This window comes from Chamaea fasciata, unplaced genomic scaffold (assembly GCF_029207755.1).
Source record: "Chamaea fasciata isolate MVZ Bird 193981 ecotype frontalis unplaced genomic scaffold, bChaFas1.0.hap1 SCAF_2, whole genome shotgun sequence".
Taxonomy (NCBI): Eukaryota; Metazoa; Chordata; class Aves; order Passeriformes; family Sylviidae; genus Chamaea; species Chamaea fasciata.
In genome coordinates, this window is record NW_027094087.1 from 54253740 (window position 1) to 54270542 (window position 16803).

General features: G+C 35.9%; 1 protein-coding gene across 4 annotated transcripts in view; it reads right to left on the minus strand.

The window, feature by feature from the left end:
- LRCH1 (leucine rich repeats and calponin homology domain containing 1) overlaps window positions 1-16803 on the minus strand; it is a 116326-nt gene that overhangs the window by 2962 nt on the left and 96561 nt on the right. For 3 of the 4 annotated variants that reach the window (XM_066176175.1, XM_066176171.1, XM_066176172.1), the window contains 2 exons: window positions 16087-16164; window positions 8828-9085 (listed from right to left, as the gene is read on the minus strand). In XM_066176175.1, coding sequence (XP_066032272.1) covers window positions 8879-9085; window positions 16087-16164 — 285 coding nt within the window. In that variant the 3' untranslated portion in view covers window positions 8828-8878. The remainder of the gene's footprint in view (window positions 1-8827; window positions 9086-16086; window positions 16165-16803) is intronic. The other variant, XM_066176173.1, reaches the window with a different exon arrangement.

Below are 16803 nucleotides of genomic sequence, written 5' to 3' on the forward strand. Positions count from 1 at the left end.
CACCTTGAAAACTACACAGTAGCACATACAGGGAAGTGTGTGCAATGTTGTGCATTCAATGGGCAAACTGTTTTGTTGAGTATTTGCACCTTATTTGAAACACTCAGAAATCAACTTTATTCACCATAAGGACACAGCAGTCATGGCCAGGATGGAACACACTAGCTGTCCACAGAGGCTGTTGCAGCAGAAGACAGTCAAGCAGTAAATACTGTATCTCCTACAGGGAGAGGAAGCCATCCACCCATGAAATAATTGGAGAAAGCCTTAGAGGGGCAGCCTTGTGTCATGACTGGCCCTCTCTTTAAAAAGTTTTTCTCAATGTAACTGGGTATTCTTGTTAAGAAATCAATGAAATTGGGCAGCAGGTCTATAATAAATAAATGGAAAAGCCAGACTACATCACATAAACCATAGTTACAACTGTGAGACTCACTGCCACAACATGGAAGCCAAAAGCATAAGTGGGATGACAAAAATATACAGGTAAGAGAAAAATTCAAACAATGCTGTTAAACACAAACACATGGAAACAGTGTCTGGCTCCTGAAGTCCCTAAGCTGTAAGTCATTGCTTTAGGCATGAAAAAGGCAACACCTGTGTGATCTAACCCATTCCTTCCCTATGCATCCATACATGACCATCAGCAGACCTGGAATACTGTTTTTTTGGAAAGAGAGGGTGGTTTTGATATTCTCACTATTGATTATCTTGGTTATTCAATAAACTTTCAGCTTTTAAAACTACTGAAGCATTTGAGATTCTGTTTTAATTAACTGCCTGTCTTCTACTGAATATTCCTCTTGCATCTGCAATGTTAACTAAGGGTCCCTTATTTTATCTTAATGCAATTCATGGTCCTTTTCCACACTTCCTCATATTGATTACTTCTTCAATTTAAACCTCACTGATCTCTTCAACCTCTCTTCTCATGACACGTTTTTTTCAGTTCTAGTCCCTTCCTTGACTCCTGTGGACCCTTACAACTCAATAAAACAGAACTGCTACACACAAGAACAATTCATTCAGTCTTTTTTTCGCTATTCACCTATGTTTAATTGTTTTTATCTCCTTCCACTCTTGTCCAGTCCTTGCTCAGGAGACTTCCTCTAGTGGGCCAGAAAAGTATCAATCCTAAACAGCTGTTCCACTACTTCTGATGTTTATGACTTTCTTTCATTAATGAATATTTCCCTTATGCATAAAAAACATTTAGCTTGCTTAAATTTCCTGTGAATTTCCTCACACTCCACTCCAGCTTCAATGAGAGGAAAAACTGCAAAATGTACCTGTTAACTACTAAACCTGAAGATAAGAGCCAAACTTCATTCACAATCACAGCGTCTCATACTGGTAACTCATACTGTATTTTGTTTACATTTTATATTTTACTACTGAAGCTTTTTTAGTATTTCTTATGTTTTAAAGCTTTTTTTAAGACCCAGAAACAACTTCAAACAGATAATTTTCAAAGAGCTTGGCTGAGTGGGTTAGCAGGAGATGGACAACACTCATTTCACCACATGGAAGATAGTATAGATAGTAATATTCTTACTAATGCTGAGTTACTACTTCTACTGAGTTTATTGATTCTGATACACATTGACCAAACTACTGTGGCAACTGCCTCCTGGTTCCTGTTGGCCACTCTGCCCCCTCTCTGCTGCAACTACTTGTCCAGTCAGGCCAAGGAACTACCCCCATCCTGCAGCCATTCCAGGTCATCAGCCACATTTCCATTCCAAACCTACCTACCATAAACTGATCATGTAAGTAAAGATGCTGAGTTCTGCAGTTCATTCTTGTTTGCTCTTCTGACTGAAATACTGACCTGCAAGCTTTCATTGATGGCTTCCCCCAACTTTTATTTCTCTGTCTTTTCCAGAAAATCATACAGTTTAGGATGCAAACTACGAAACTGATACCAATTAGCACTGGAGTATACGTAAGGTAGATACAGTGATATCAAACAGAAGGGGAAACCCATCCCCCCAACATTCTTATACTACAGAGGTGTGATTTCTATTAGACATTTTGCCAATCTACTGTCCTGGGAGCCAGTTCATCTAAAAATCCACAATGCTCTGATTTTGAATTTTTTTTTTAAATAATTATATTAATATTACTTGAGAATACAGATCAGACACCTGAAGTGAAATATTACTCTTTCCACTCTTCTACTTCTTTCCAGTGTCCTTGCACAGTAGGCTCCCGTTTCACAGATTTTGGCGGCCCTTAGCATGGCAATATTTCATTATTCTTCCATGCTAGACAAAAGGTATTTAATAAGAAGGCCTGCTGAATCCAGTATCTGAAAACTAAGGGACTGGCATTACATGGCTGAAGGGTATAGACTGAACCCAAAAACCCAACTTTAAAGAAAACCTACCTCGCTAGATATTTATGTTTGAAAACATTCTACATTTTGCTATTGAAGTCAGATTTGCTAAACCACAATGGCCAAGGACGTTTACTTAAGAAAAATTCAAATTCCAAACCCACCGTTTTTGTGGCACCTTGCAGCACTCACTGAGCTGTTCTGTCATGTCCTCTTGCTAGGATTTTTGCAGTTGTTTATAAGCACATTTGCACTAAAAGCATAAGGCAATGCATGCCCCATTTCCTATAAAAACCCCATCCAATATGTTTTCTTTCTGTTTTTAAAGGCGAGTATTATCGAATTATTTTAAATACAGCATAGTAATTTAGTTTGAAAGAAGCAACCTCTCTCCACCTGCAGTATTTACAAGATGCATACTCCAATCAGAAAAGCTGTCCTAGGAAGTCTATAAAAACACAGGACCATGCAACTGTGTTGTAGGAGTGAAAAGTTTCCCACCACATAACTTTTTTATGTATCATTCTATGTTAGTGCTCACAACATACACACTTGACAGATTTCTCTTATGAAGCATGTGGAACTTGGCTAAGATTTTATAATTCTGCAGCTAAATACACGGCCACAATGAACTTTTCAAACTTGACAATGAGACTGATACTATCTCCTAAAAATGACAAACTTCTCTTAATGTGTCACAAATCAGTTCTGATATGTAAGCCCTAAACACTATCTTTAAAGCTTTGTAAATGGCTTTCATCAACCCTGTGTCACATACTTTTCAAATCAGAGTTTTTGAGTCACATATTTACTTCTCAGACTAAGTCAAATCTTGCCAAGGATGGAATCCAAAGCACAAACGACAGCCTGCCGTAATAGCAGTAACTGACATCCCAGGTGTCTCCATATTAAAGTTCAGCTGCTGTCTCTCTTTTCCATGCCTTGCCTCATTCCCTCACCATATACAACTGGAAACCACTGACAGCAGCTGTGAAGCTGCACACCATGGAGATTTCAAAGCTTACCTTAAATCCTAGCATTTTGAAGCAAATGCCTGACCAACCAAGAGGAGAACTTGCCCCTGACTCTGAGGAGACTCAACTTCACCCACCTACCCACACATTTAATAAAATCTCTGTCCAATTACAATAGTTTCAACTGCATAACCCTTAGTGAATGAAGAAGTGTGAATTTTCTCTCTAAAAACACCCCTGAACAGATCAAAGAAATAGATACTAATTCTACAAGACCAGCCTAAAACAATTGCGGTGGGAAAGGCTGCCACACAGCAGCACCAATCTCTCTATTCACTACAAAAATGAAGATCTAATATATTTTTACTGCCTTTTTTCTCTCTAAGAACACAAAGGAACTTAAATCACTTGTTGGAGGCAAACCACCTTCTACAGACATGGCCATTTTGAATGGATAAAGATGTTTTCACACTCATCATGAAGCAGAAGAACAAACTCCTGAAGGAAAAAAAGCGTTAAGAAGTGCACAAAAAGGAGGCAGCAGCAGGAGGCTGAATCACCAAACAGCACAAAGAGACAGTACCACAGGCGTACCCACAAATGTACACGTGTGCATGTGCTTGCCAAAGCAAGTTTCTAATCCTGGAACAAAATGTCTGATTTAGGATAGAAGAAAGCCAAAAATACACAATGACATTAAGCCCTCAAGAATATGTAACACACTTCACATACATATCTATTTTCTTTGATACTGGATGTCTTCAAAGTCAAGACAACTGTTTGAATTAGTTTATAGCAGGGCAAGCAGCTTGGCAATTCAGATACAGTAAGTATTTATAATAAAGACATTGCTGCTATAATATCAAATTGGTAAGTGGTAAAATGACCACACCACGATAAGAGCAGGGCCCAACTGTCTGAATTTGTTAGCAAAAATAAAGAGAAATGGAATCCCATGACTCAGCAAGAGCCTTTCTCTTTCTTCCTTGTATTCGTAGAAAATGAGATTTCAGATCTACAGGGAAAAATATTAATAAAAAAATGAATACTGGAATGTGCAAATTCTCAAAGCACAAATTAAAAAACCTAAGTTCATGTATGCCCATCATTTCATGTTCAAAGTCAACTATTTTGAAGTGGGAAGTCAATAAAAGAAACTTCAGGGCATTACACTTAAGCAAACTTATGTGCAATACACTCAGCCTTTACTTTTTTTTTAGGTCAAGGCCAATTTTCTTTCTAAAGAGTTGGAAAAGAAAGCTATAGCAAATATTTACTTTTTCATATATCTAAGGCAATTTAAAATGATGTCCTTTTATATTTTTTTTCCTTTTCCACTATTACTGTTGATGTCTATATATGCTTAGATGCAATGAACTACCATTTCAAGTACAAATGAAAAGAGATATAAAGAAGCACAGTAATTCAGGCTATACTGCAGATGCAAAATTATGTATTTGGAGTCATAGCCAGTTAGACATCTAGATAGGTGTATCTTCTACACATTCAACAAATTGGAAATATTTGCAAAACTGTAATTGCTGATGATGGGCTTTGGATTCTTTAATACATTATGACTTTGAGCCATAAAATTTAAAAGTAGACCACATATTTTATAAAATCCCTCACAGTTTTATTCCAACAGAACAGAAACCAGTGATCTGAAACTTCAAGGAACAAAAACCTTAATAAAGACAAGACACACATGAAACATTAAGAGAAAACAGAATCTTACAAGGGAAATACCAATTATACCATAAACTTACATATTAAATTCTGAGAAAGTAATGAGTGTTTTGTATCATCAAAGCAGAATAGGTCATTACCTTACAGTATTTTTCTACAGCTCTTTCTGCATAATACAGCTTGTGTTCTAAAAATGAAAGAAATGGCAAAGGTTCACAAAACCAACTGTACCATTTTTTTCTCAACCTTCACGTATGACTGGGTTTTTGGGGGTTTTTTTGTAACAGGAGAAAAAATTTTTTGAAAAACAATGGCATGCCAATTCTTTGGTAACTTATTAATGCATACTGAGTAGAAAACTGTATCAAATATTTGCTCAGATCTAATTCAGTCCCCATTCACATAAACTTCAACTTTCAGAACATTTATTAGGAGCACAATGGGATCTATATACAGCTTTCAGCTATAAAAACTTGTTAAGACACAAGAGGCATTTGAAGAACTATTACACTGCATCCCACTGCACCTGAAAATACTTCTTTTTTTTGGATCAAGGGAAAAGAAAGCCAAATCCTCACATCAAAATGCCGCTTGTGATCCAGTGAAAACACAGTTTGCCTGCAAGAATATCCACTACAAGCTATATTTATTATTTTATTGCAGTATGGATGAGATTACCTCCACAGGACATAAGAGGTAAGTAATATGATGGGCATAGTACAGATTGGAAACCAATTTATTAGGAAATCTCTGATGATCATTGAAATGGAAAAAAATGAATGGGAAAAGAAACAGAGGAGCAAATATAATTAGTGTTATTAATGAATATGGGGTGAACTACAGCGCACACTTCTTTTTTTTTTTTTTTTAACTCAAGGAGATCAACTTAATTATGTGACTGGCTATGAGCAGTAAGTACCAATTACATCTAACTGGATATCTCAGTATTGACATCTCCTGAAAGAGGTGGAACCATCACAGAGTTGAACTGTTTGGTCCTAAAGTACTAAAGACACGGAACAGCAGCACAGAAACAGGACTCTGAATTTAGCAAAGAACCTATTAGAATAGATTAATGATGTTTTAGTTTCCAGTTCCCCATTTAGTGTAAGAATTACTGACTTCAGAGATGGAAATATAGATATTTTTCATATGTGCATTATGTTTGAAATATATTTAGAGAAACTTTATTATATTCAGACTTAGAAAATGTAAGGGTAATTTCACTATTTCTTTCCCTTTAAGAGTTATAGATATTTGGAAGTGTAATCAATAACAACCCCCCAAAAATACCAAAATGCTACGCTTTAAATACCAGATATTATTATAGCTGAGAACACAGAGAAAATGGTCCCTAAGTAACTAAATGATGACACTGTTTGCATGGTAAGCAATATACAAAGTTAGGACTTCGGACAAGTTTGAGAGTTAAGTGTCACTGTGACAGGGGGATGTTCACTTAGTCTACACTGGCAGAGTGCAGTAGTTCAGTTCCTAGCCCAGTGTCTACTCTGATAAAGCATTCAAAACCACTGAAGACATGAACTTCCATTTTTGCATACTGAAAATGCAAAACGCACTGATTACTCCTCTTACCACCCTCCAAACTGTTGGATACAGTGGATAATCAGATGTGCTATTATTAGACAGTGAGACAGACGTGTATTACAGGATGGTAGCAAAAGCTTTCTCAACATGGTCTTCTAATTTGAAAACATGTACTCATCCGTGTAGTTCAGCACTATAGAAGAAGGGCACAACACAAAGCATTGACAGGAGACCTGTTTACCACTTATGGGAGCAATAGCAAAATCCCAGCCCTACAGAAGACATCACTTCTGTCTCAAATGCTAAGACTGGATTACAGAGAAACATATTAATAGATTCTGAACTGATTCAAGCAACATGTCACTCAGTTTCATCAGAAAAGCAAAATAATTAGAACAAGACCACAAAAATCAAAACAAAGGTCTGTTTAAAGTGGAAGCTTAAATGTCAAGGTGTGACTGAGTAAACAAGTGTCTGCTGTTGGAATTGCTGAAATTAGGCACACGGTTAGAAGACAGGCCTGTGCAGGATGAAGGCTCAAGTCTATAGCTACATACCAAATAAAAAGCTTTGAACCACTCACTGAACTCTTGCCTGGTCACAGATGACATTCTTTGCAATAAAGTCGTTATGTGTATGCACTGGAAGCTTGCAGACATCAAACCCTTTAAAGTTTTGATTTATCCATCATCTGAAGTTAATTTTTTCATTGTAAAATAAGTATCTAATAATACATTTGCTACTTTACATATATATATATATATATATATATATATATATATATATATATATATATGTATCTATCTACCTATCTATATCTATATATTTAAGCCACAGAAACCAGGAATAGAACTGCATTTAAAAGTTTTTAAATAAAACTTTACAAGTATCTGTGGAGTGGTCATATTTATAGAGCAGCATTAAATAATAACTGTACAGCCAGAATAATCAGTAACATACAAGTTCTTATCCTAGTTATACTCTAAAAGTCTACAGCTAATTTTATTATATTCTAGACAGGGGAAAACGAATGCATGTATTTCCAAGACACAAAACTCAAGTCCTTTGGTTAGCTAGCCTGAGACTGAGTTACAAATTTAGGCAACAGCATTAAGGCCAATATTGCAACTCCAATATGGGTTTATACTCGAGGGTTTGTATTTTTCAATCAATTTTCATTTGCATATTTCATGTCAATAAGGAGAAAATCCAATAATTGTCTTATTTTAAGTTTCAGAGTAGATGAACAGAACACAGAACTGGAAGGGAAATGGAGGTCATCAGCCCAGCAGTCTAACCATAGGCAGAGTTCAAACATACCAAAATAGTTCCTGGCTAATGTATCTCTTAAGCTGCTCTCTAAAACCTGGTAGGATGGAAAAGCTAGAGTCTTCCCAGAGGATTTGTTTTCCCAGCTACATAGGCTTTGCTCCATTGGTTACACAAACAAACAAACAAACAAACAGAATCTGCATTTTCACAGGTGATGAAACAGAGAAGATAACGATGGGACTTGCTTGACACCACATAAAAGAATGGCAGGTAAAGGAATCCAATAGCTTATTCCCAAACTGTCTCACTGTACTGCATGATCTTCATCCAGAAACATTCTAAAGTCCCTTGGATTCTATGGCTTGCTCACACCCACTGCTAATTTACACCTTTGGGGTCTACTGTAGAAAGAGTTTAAAAGGAGTTCAACACTGTTCGTGTAACAGAAGAAAAAGATTATTCTACCATAGGAAAACATAACTACTCCAGTATAGAATTTAATCAGAACAGTAGAAATGAACAATAATCTTTAAAGTTACAGTACTCTTGTTAATATATAGAATTTAAAAATCACAGTAATTTGAGAGATAGTTCTTTAAGTGCTCTTAACACAGTATGTGCAGGAATAATTGGCACCCACACAGAAAATACTATCACGTGCTGGAAGTGCCAGCCGAAGCTGCTTCACTATCTGCAGCATTCTTGGATTTTCACAGGTAAGAGGCTCAGTTCTACTTAGCTTGTGATACTCATCTAGCCTGCACCCAAAAGTGGAATAAGAGGAGCTGCTTTAACACATTCAGTAAGTAGTCTATGCAACATGAAAGAAAAACTAAAAATAAAGAGGTACATAAGTTCTTAAACTACAGCAGGAGGGGATAGAAGACATGGGACTTGCCTTCAAGATGCTACTCCTCTCTCCAATTTCAAGAGATTAATAAAGATATTACAAGGAAGGGAAGCCAGGGAAAGGGAGAAGCTTGTAAGGCAAAGGAAGGAAATTAAGTACCTGTAATTTGTCAGAGACAAAGCAGAAAGTTTGTGCGCACATGCGAACAGGTTATGCTGTTAGCAAATTCCAGTGATAAGTTATATACATCAAGACTATAAAAAGTATATGGAAAAGACAAAAGCCTATTAGATCCCAGGAGCGAAAAGTAGAAGTTGATTGTGGGGGTTTCTCCCCGAGGGCGAGCAGAGTGTCAACAGTCTTTCGAATGTGACGAATATCCGACTGCAGGATGTCATACGGAGAGCAGAGGTCAGCCTATCCCGAAGGGCAGCCATTAGAACAGAAAAAGAGTGCAAAAATTAAAAATACAAAAATAGAAAGATATTGATAAATAAATTATCACAATATTCTAGCATAAACATGTAGGAGTAGTTTCTTCCTAGTATTGCCTTAGTCACTAGACATCCCAGCTTTCTTTTATCTCCTCTAAATACTGAAGCTACCATATAACATCAGAATGTTAAGACAGAAGAGCTCAGGCCTTCCAATCCTTCCAAAATTATGCCCATGTTCACAAGGGTGAAGAAGCTCGTGTGATCCTCTCGTTCCAATGAGGTCTGCACACGTTTGTCCGTATGGACCTTATTCAAATGCTTAAATGGAACCAGCTGAAAAAACTAACTTATAAAATAGCAAACAGTGGGTTAGAAAGCTGTTAAAAGCACAAGCAGCAGTAATATGAAGTCTCAAGAAAAAGTACTTACAGAAATCATTAGAAGTATGCAAAATTCTCTAAAGTAATAATCTAAAACTTGGTATTCAAATATCACCTCAAATGATACCCTAGGATAGAAACTTAAAAAGTCATTGTAGTACTAACTTCACTTAATTTTAATAAAGATTCTAAACCAAAGATTTGGGCACTAAATTCCTTTTAGTCTCATTTTTAAAATTATTAGCAGATTAGATTCCCATAGCTTTTTTGGAAAGTATCAATGACTTGATGTGGCAACTTACTCTAGACTAGCTATACAATATGAAGTGTAATATGTAATAGTATCAATATGTTTACACAATATTTAGCATTTAAATCAAACCAAGCAACACTAGTACTTTTGAAATGCAATGTGAGATACACCATTTTACATTGCAAATAAGGCCTTACCGAGATAATTAATACTTACTGAACAAAATTACATGCAGTAAGAGTTTGAGAGAACACTCTTCCTTGTGAAGCTTTTCAGCCTCACTTCCTTAATGAACTGACAGGACACCAAATAAATCAAGACATGAAAGTTCAGTGTCTGTTCTCTGTTAGTGCAAAGTTTCAAGATCCAGTTTGAAATAAATTTAACTCTAAAATATTTAAAATATCTTTCTATCCTGAAAAGTGGCTAGTGAAACTGGAAGTCAAAACTGTCATTCATACACAAATAAAACAGGGACACTTTTTTTGATGTTTTGCTTACCATGACTGGATCTAGCTTTACCAGGAGTCAAAAGCTGCAAAATTTTGTTACTTAGGCCAGCAGATACAGAGCAGGGAACCAACCTGCCTAGCAACAACACTTTTTTTGCGGTCATTTTTCAGAATTTTTAAACTCAAAACTCTAATGTGATAATAAACTTCAATGCAATTCTGTTATTTTTCTGTTATTATTTAGACAGCACAAAACATGCTGATCTTGTTTAAAAATGGGATAGAACTAGTACTGTATTTGAGAACACCTACATCCACAAGCTGCTTATCACAGAAACAAGTTTTAGTGCAAACTTTTTGTGACTACCAGCTACATAATATACTGCATTTATACAAAAGCTACCAATAAACCCACTAAATACTTAATTTTGGAACAACATCCAAGACTCAATTCCTACTTGCTGCAAATACATACCAAAAGTAAATATCTAAGAGACATTCAACTTGTACTTTAAAAAGAAAATGCCAGAACTTTATAACAAGGACTTCTCAAAATTTTTGTCCAAACACCCCCAGAACAATGCCAATAGTCCCGACTGCAGTCAAATGTGGAAGGGAGTAATTTCAGAGTTCAGAGACTGAGAGCTGGTATAAGTTGACTTTTTACAGATACTGATGAAGTTTACTAACCCAAGATTAACATCCTAAGCAGCATAAGGAGAAGCCAAAGCATACAAAAACAGCCACACATGCAGAAGAAACTTCCTACAGAAACTGCCATGATATGTTTTAGTTAAATTCAGTGAAACTTGAGGAAATCTTAGGAATGTCTATTTTTGTGTGTTCTCTGACAATGGATAATTTGGTATTATATTCACACCTTATAATGTAAAATATTTATATTTTATGTATTTCAGATTTCTGTAATGTAACTGTAGACAAAAAATATATAGCTCTTCTGTAATAGTAGAAGTATTTCCACTTATTGCACTGATATTGTGCAATAAAAATACAAAACTAAAACATGACATCATGAAATTTGTGAAAAAGCACATGACCCCCAGACAACGTCTCAAAGATAATCACCCATCCACCTATCTATGACAAACACTGCCCCTCTTGTTAAGGGGACTGAAATTATTGCTAGTAAGAACTACAAAGATACACCGGTTTAATCATTACATTTATGGACTGACATTGTAGGTCTATGAAGCTGTATGATCAAATCATATAGCTGTCAATCATGCACACAGAATAAACACAGTAAGACAGAAATGGGACAGCAAAAGCATAACCAGCTGTTTGTGTGCACAAACCACCCTCATTCTGCATGCCTCTGCAGTGACTGAAAACAGACAGCATTTCAGAACTGATCTCCTTGGATTAACACTCTGGTAAGAAAAGTCAAGAGTAAACTTCCAGAAGTGCATTAAAGAAAGAAATCTGTAGTGCATATGCACTATACTCAAAACACAAATGAAAGGAACCTCAGAACTCTGCTTTCAGAACTGTAATTGAGAGTGCATTGAACGACTCAACTCCATACCGTAGGCCAAACAGAGTCCGTTACCGAGTCCGGAGGGAAAAGGTGGAGAAAGGAGTCATACCTGAGAAAACTTACTGCAACTTCATGGATATCTCATGATGAAACTATGGAGAAGTAACTGATTATGTGAAGTGGTCAGAAAACAAACATAAGTGGCAATGATAATATGCCTTGCATTAAACTGAAAAACATGATTACCAGTTGAACAGGTGGATAGAAGGTAAAACACTTTAGAGTCACTGCCTGGCTGCCTCCTTTACTTTGTTTTGCTACTTTTAGAATACAAAACCTTCCTGTTTTTTCTTTATTATTGTTTTACTTAATTTGCAATTCCTACACAAAATCAAGTCACACTGATTTTTAGAATAATTCTGTCTGACATCGCCACATGGTGGATCTCATTATCAGAGGAGAGGCTGAAACACAGAACGAGGTCCCATCTGCAGGATTCAGAAGTCACTCAGAAAGGGCACAGCCAAACCTTTCGTAGTCTGCTTCTTTGTACAATGACTTGAGATCCAAAAAGCTATTCCTTATCATCACCCTCTTTCCTGCTCAATATGTTTACACAACGTAAACGACTGAAAATTTAAGAGACACGGCAGAAGTCTCTCATTCCTACCCAAGATACTATTTGTCCCACTAAATCATGCTGCATCACTGCTGACGTGCTGGAACACAGACACTCGGTAAATCTGCTAGAACATTTGGCTGTCAAAGATTTCATTTTATCACTCCTTTTTATAATCAGAAATTACCATTCTAGTACTAACCATGATAACTTCAGCCTATCTATTTTTTTAAATTGGTATGAAGATTGCAGTGGTATGTTATGTGGGGCAAGTCTTTCTTTCCTTTTTAAAAAGATAAATCATATTTCTCTGACCTGACCCTGCAAAGGGTCAAAATATGCTCAAGTGCCTAAACTGATATGATATTACATTAGTGTAAGCTGCATACCATAAAAATGATGAGATGTCACTAGGAAGAGTAAAACTGCAAAAGAACCATTACATTTGGCACTTTGGGGGCCACACTTTCACACAAAAGAGAAGTAAAAATCCAGCTTTATTTTTAAAACCTACGAAGTATGACAGGGTGGGTGCAACATGGATGAACTGAGTAAGCAGTGAGTGTGGTATTATTTCATAATAACAGGTTCATGTGACATTAGCAATGTAAGTCCAATGAATGGCATCATCCACGTACTGCATGTCACTGAAAAATGCAGCAAGACCTCAGCCCTGCTTGCCACACATCTACTGCCACTTGCTTATTCAATCTGTATCAGGCAAAAAGTAGGAATGTTTGTCACTGTAGCTACTATAGAGGAAATTAGGTAATTTGATGGGTTTTAGTTAACAATGCTAAAGTATTCTTTAGCAATTTTCTAGGAGACAAAGATTGCACCTTTTTGTCATACAACTCCTGAGCGGTACAGAAGACATTTTCTGAATATTCATACTTTCAGATACTCACCTGACAACATCCCTTTCTCACATCAAACAAAAACATTGCTTTGTCTCAAGAAGTGATCTAAGAGGTTCTCTGATTAGGTGTTACCGCAAAGCCTAGTGGCAAAACTGGACATGACTGTCCTACAATTCTCACACTTTTGACAGTCTCCTGGTGCAGCCAGAGCATTGCTGTTTAGTTTCTTTTAAAGGGTCAGACTTCAAACCTCCCTTTTGCATGTGATCCAGCACATTCCTTCTGCATGCAATCAGGAGATCATGTGGCTGTTAAAAGAAATCGATTTCAATGAGTCCCCCACTGTACTGGAATTCTCACCTGGCAGGTAATGGCTTTCAGAGTCATCTACACACCAGTCATTATAAAGAGACACTGATGTTCCTGAATTTTGTATTTGGAATTCTTTGGTCAAGATGCCAACTCCTGATACTCAGCGTGAAACATTTAGATAACTGCTGCATTGTTCTGTATTTGTATGAAATTGCCCAGGATCATTCTGGGAAAGTAATTTTGATCCAAGAATTGAATGCTGAAAACCGCAGAAGTAAGAGACCATGCACATCAGCACAACACAGCAACTACTTAGCTATTTTCTTAGTTTCATTTTACATGATGAAACAGGAAATTATTCCAAACCTGTGGAGTTCAAGAAACAGGACATACTCTATTCCTTCAGTAACTGAAAACAAATCAAATTATGACCATTTTAAATCCTTTTCAAACCCATGCAGCAGAATTTCAATTTTCACGAACTGGACATGAGAATAAGTACCACAGAAAAGCCCAATACCTACAGGTGTAAGGACACAAAAGTAGAATCCATCACTTTCCTGCATAAGGTGCTTGTTTTAAAAAAGAAGTCGTTCACTGCACTCCTTTTCCTGCTTTCTCCAGAGATAGTCAGGCACTGCACAACTCATCAATCTGAAGAAGCATGAGCACGCCATCTGTAGTTCTTTAAAAACTTTGACAGCTGACTGTCATACTTGCTATTACACAACTTTACATTCCTAATCCATCTGCCTGCAACACACAGCAAAGTTCTAGCATCTACCAGCTAGTTCCATAACACGATGTGCTTTCACAAAATATAGCAAATACACATTCGCAAATTACCATGGCTAATCAAACAGAATATCCTCAAAGTACTCAAAACCTATTGTAAGTTTACAATTCATTTAATGTTTAAGTGGATGAGCTTTTCCCTTCCAGAGAAGTTAATGCTTATTTAGATACATAAAGATGGTCAGTTTACAAATCAAACTGGTAAGATGTGGCTTTGTGCCCAAGCCTCCACGCAACTCTTCAACAAATAAACTTTAATAAAATTTTTAAAAATCCTAAAGAATTCAACAGTAATTTTGATGCAAGGACTAAAAAGGAGGAGTAATAAATATTTATATGGAAATGCCTATTCACAAAATACCAAAAAGATGTATCTCCAGAGAGCTTACTTATAGAAATCCAAAATCAAAGAGAAGGAAAGATTTCTGAAAGATCTCATACCAGCAATGAAAACAGATCTCATCCTTTTCTTTCCCAAAAGGCTACAGCCAGGAAAATCTGACCTGTATTCTATTCACTGATAATTTATGATGCATCAGAAGAATTTTGGGGCAGCTTAACAAATACTTCATCACTACAAGTCCACAACAATGAGATTTTCATCTTCTCTGAAGTGAAATTTTACCTTTAATATGAAATCATTCTAACATAATAAATTACATAACTACAAGAACTAAATGAACCATTACAACTTAAGAGACCCAGCCAAGATTCATTGAAACTGTAAGAAAGTCTCCCCCTCAAAATTCCTACAAATAGCAAAAATGAACTGTCACTTTTGCTGTTCTCCAAATCAAGTGCTAAAATATAGATAAAACAAAGAATTGAAACTAGAATTCTTTCCCAATGTGAAATCTTGCATTACCATCTGCTCCCCAAGGGGATGGTGGTGGAAATCACACAAAATATCTTTTCATTTCAGCATTCTTGAAACAGACTAAAAAGAAGTCAGCCTTCATTATACTGTCATATGTAGGCACCAGTGAAAATACATAATGCAATTTTCCCGTGTTCCGTTTAAAATGGCCTTATATAACACTTTACCTTCGTTGGAGGGTCACATACTTGAACTTTAATTTTTTCTTAATAGGTTCTTCAAAACCACAAAGGAGTCTTTGACATAATCCCAATGCAACTCCAGTATTCATTACATTAGTTATGAAGATGAGAATAAATTACATGATGAGTGATACCATTCTTAAATGAAAATCATAAAACACCAAGCACTACAATTTCCCTGTTTTCAACCACTGAAACACTTATAACTACATTATAGAATCTTACACATACATGCTTTCCATACTTAACACACAAGGCTTTTCTTCAAATCACTGAAGAAATGTTTCAATAGAAGAGATGAGTCTGTTATTAGTCACCAATGCACAGAATACTTAACATTGTAAAAAAAGGAAATATTGCAAAAAAAGAAAAAATTAAAAAGAATGAAATTGATATTCTAAAAGCATGAGGTAAAAACACAGTTATGTTGTGCAATGAAAAGAATTAGCAAGCTTTTGGCTACTTACATAATACATTATCATAATTCCTTATTTATTTTCCGTGGCAAAGAAGGAGGTATTAGAGATAATAGTGAATTACTCCTTTAAGACATCACTTGCAATTTTTAAGTGCTATGGAATACACCATTTAAATGCATTAAAGTAGTATTGAACCACATTATTTAGCTCAATTTTTAAATTCTGTGTCTTTATTGCTAGAAACCTGTAGTTGAAAAAGTAATCCTTCAGTGTTCATATAATTAATGCGTTTTCATTTTTGAACATCTAGAAATGACAGACTTAATTAAATTACCTCTGGTATCCCCAGTTTTCTACATGCATCCAAAAAGTTTTCCACGTTTCTCCTGCATTTGGCCATGCTAAGTTTAGGCTGTAGAACAGAAAAAAAAAATCATTTATGGCAAAAGAAAAAATGAATAACAGACTTAACTGCAATTAACAGGCTCAGTCCTTCAAAACTGGTAATGTGCTCACAAATTTATAGTAGCTATAATCAAGATGAACGTCCCTGAAGAATCAATGTCCTATTACTTTAGAATCTCAAACACTTGTATAATTTGTCCCGCTCAGGACTATTCACCAAATACTTACAGAAGTATCACGTTACTAAAAAGAAAAACCAAAATCCAAACTCCTCATTACTTTAGTTTTTCAATATCAGATGTGAAACAACAGTAATTCCTGAATATCCACTTAAACCAAAAATTCACAGTAGTAGCAAGGAATTCAAAGAACTAATTTTCCAGGCTAAAGGAATTTGAAGGCTGTTTCAAGGAAGAGAACATCAATATAAAGTTGAAACAAAATGAAGAAAAAAAATAAAATATGAGTATTTTGTTACAGAAAACACCACAAGATACTTATTTTAAAAATCAGCATGAGAAGCTTTTACTCCAGAAATTCAAGTTTGCATATTTTGGCAATGTCACGTTTTTACCAAAGATAGAAATTATTTTAAGTCAAGGAACAGCAAAAGAAATTCCACTAGAATATCTGAGAAAATATCTTT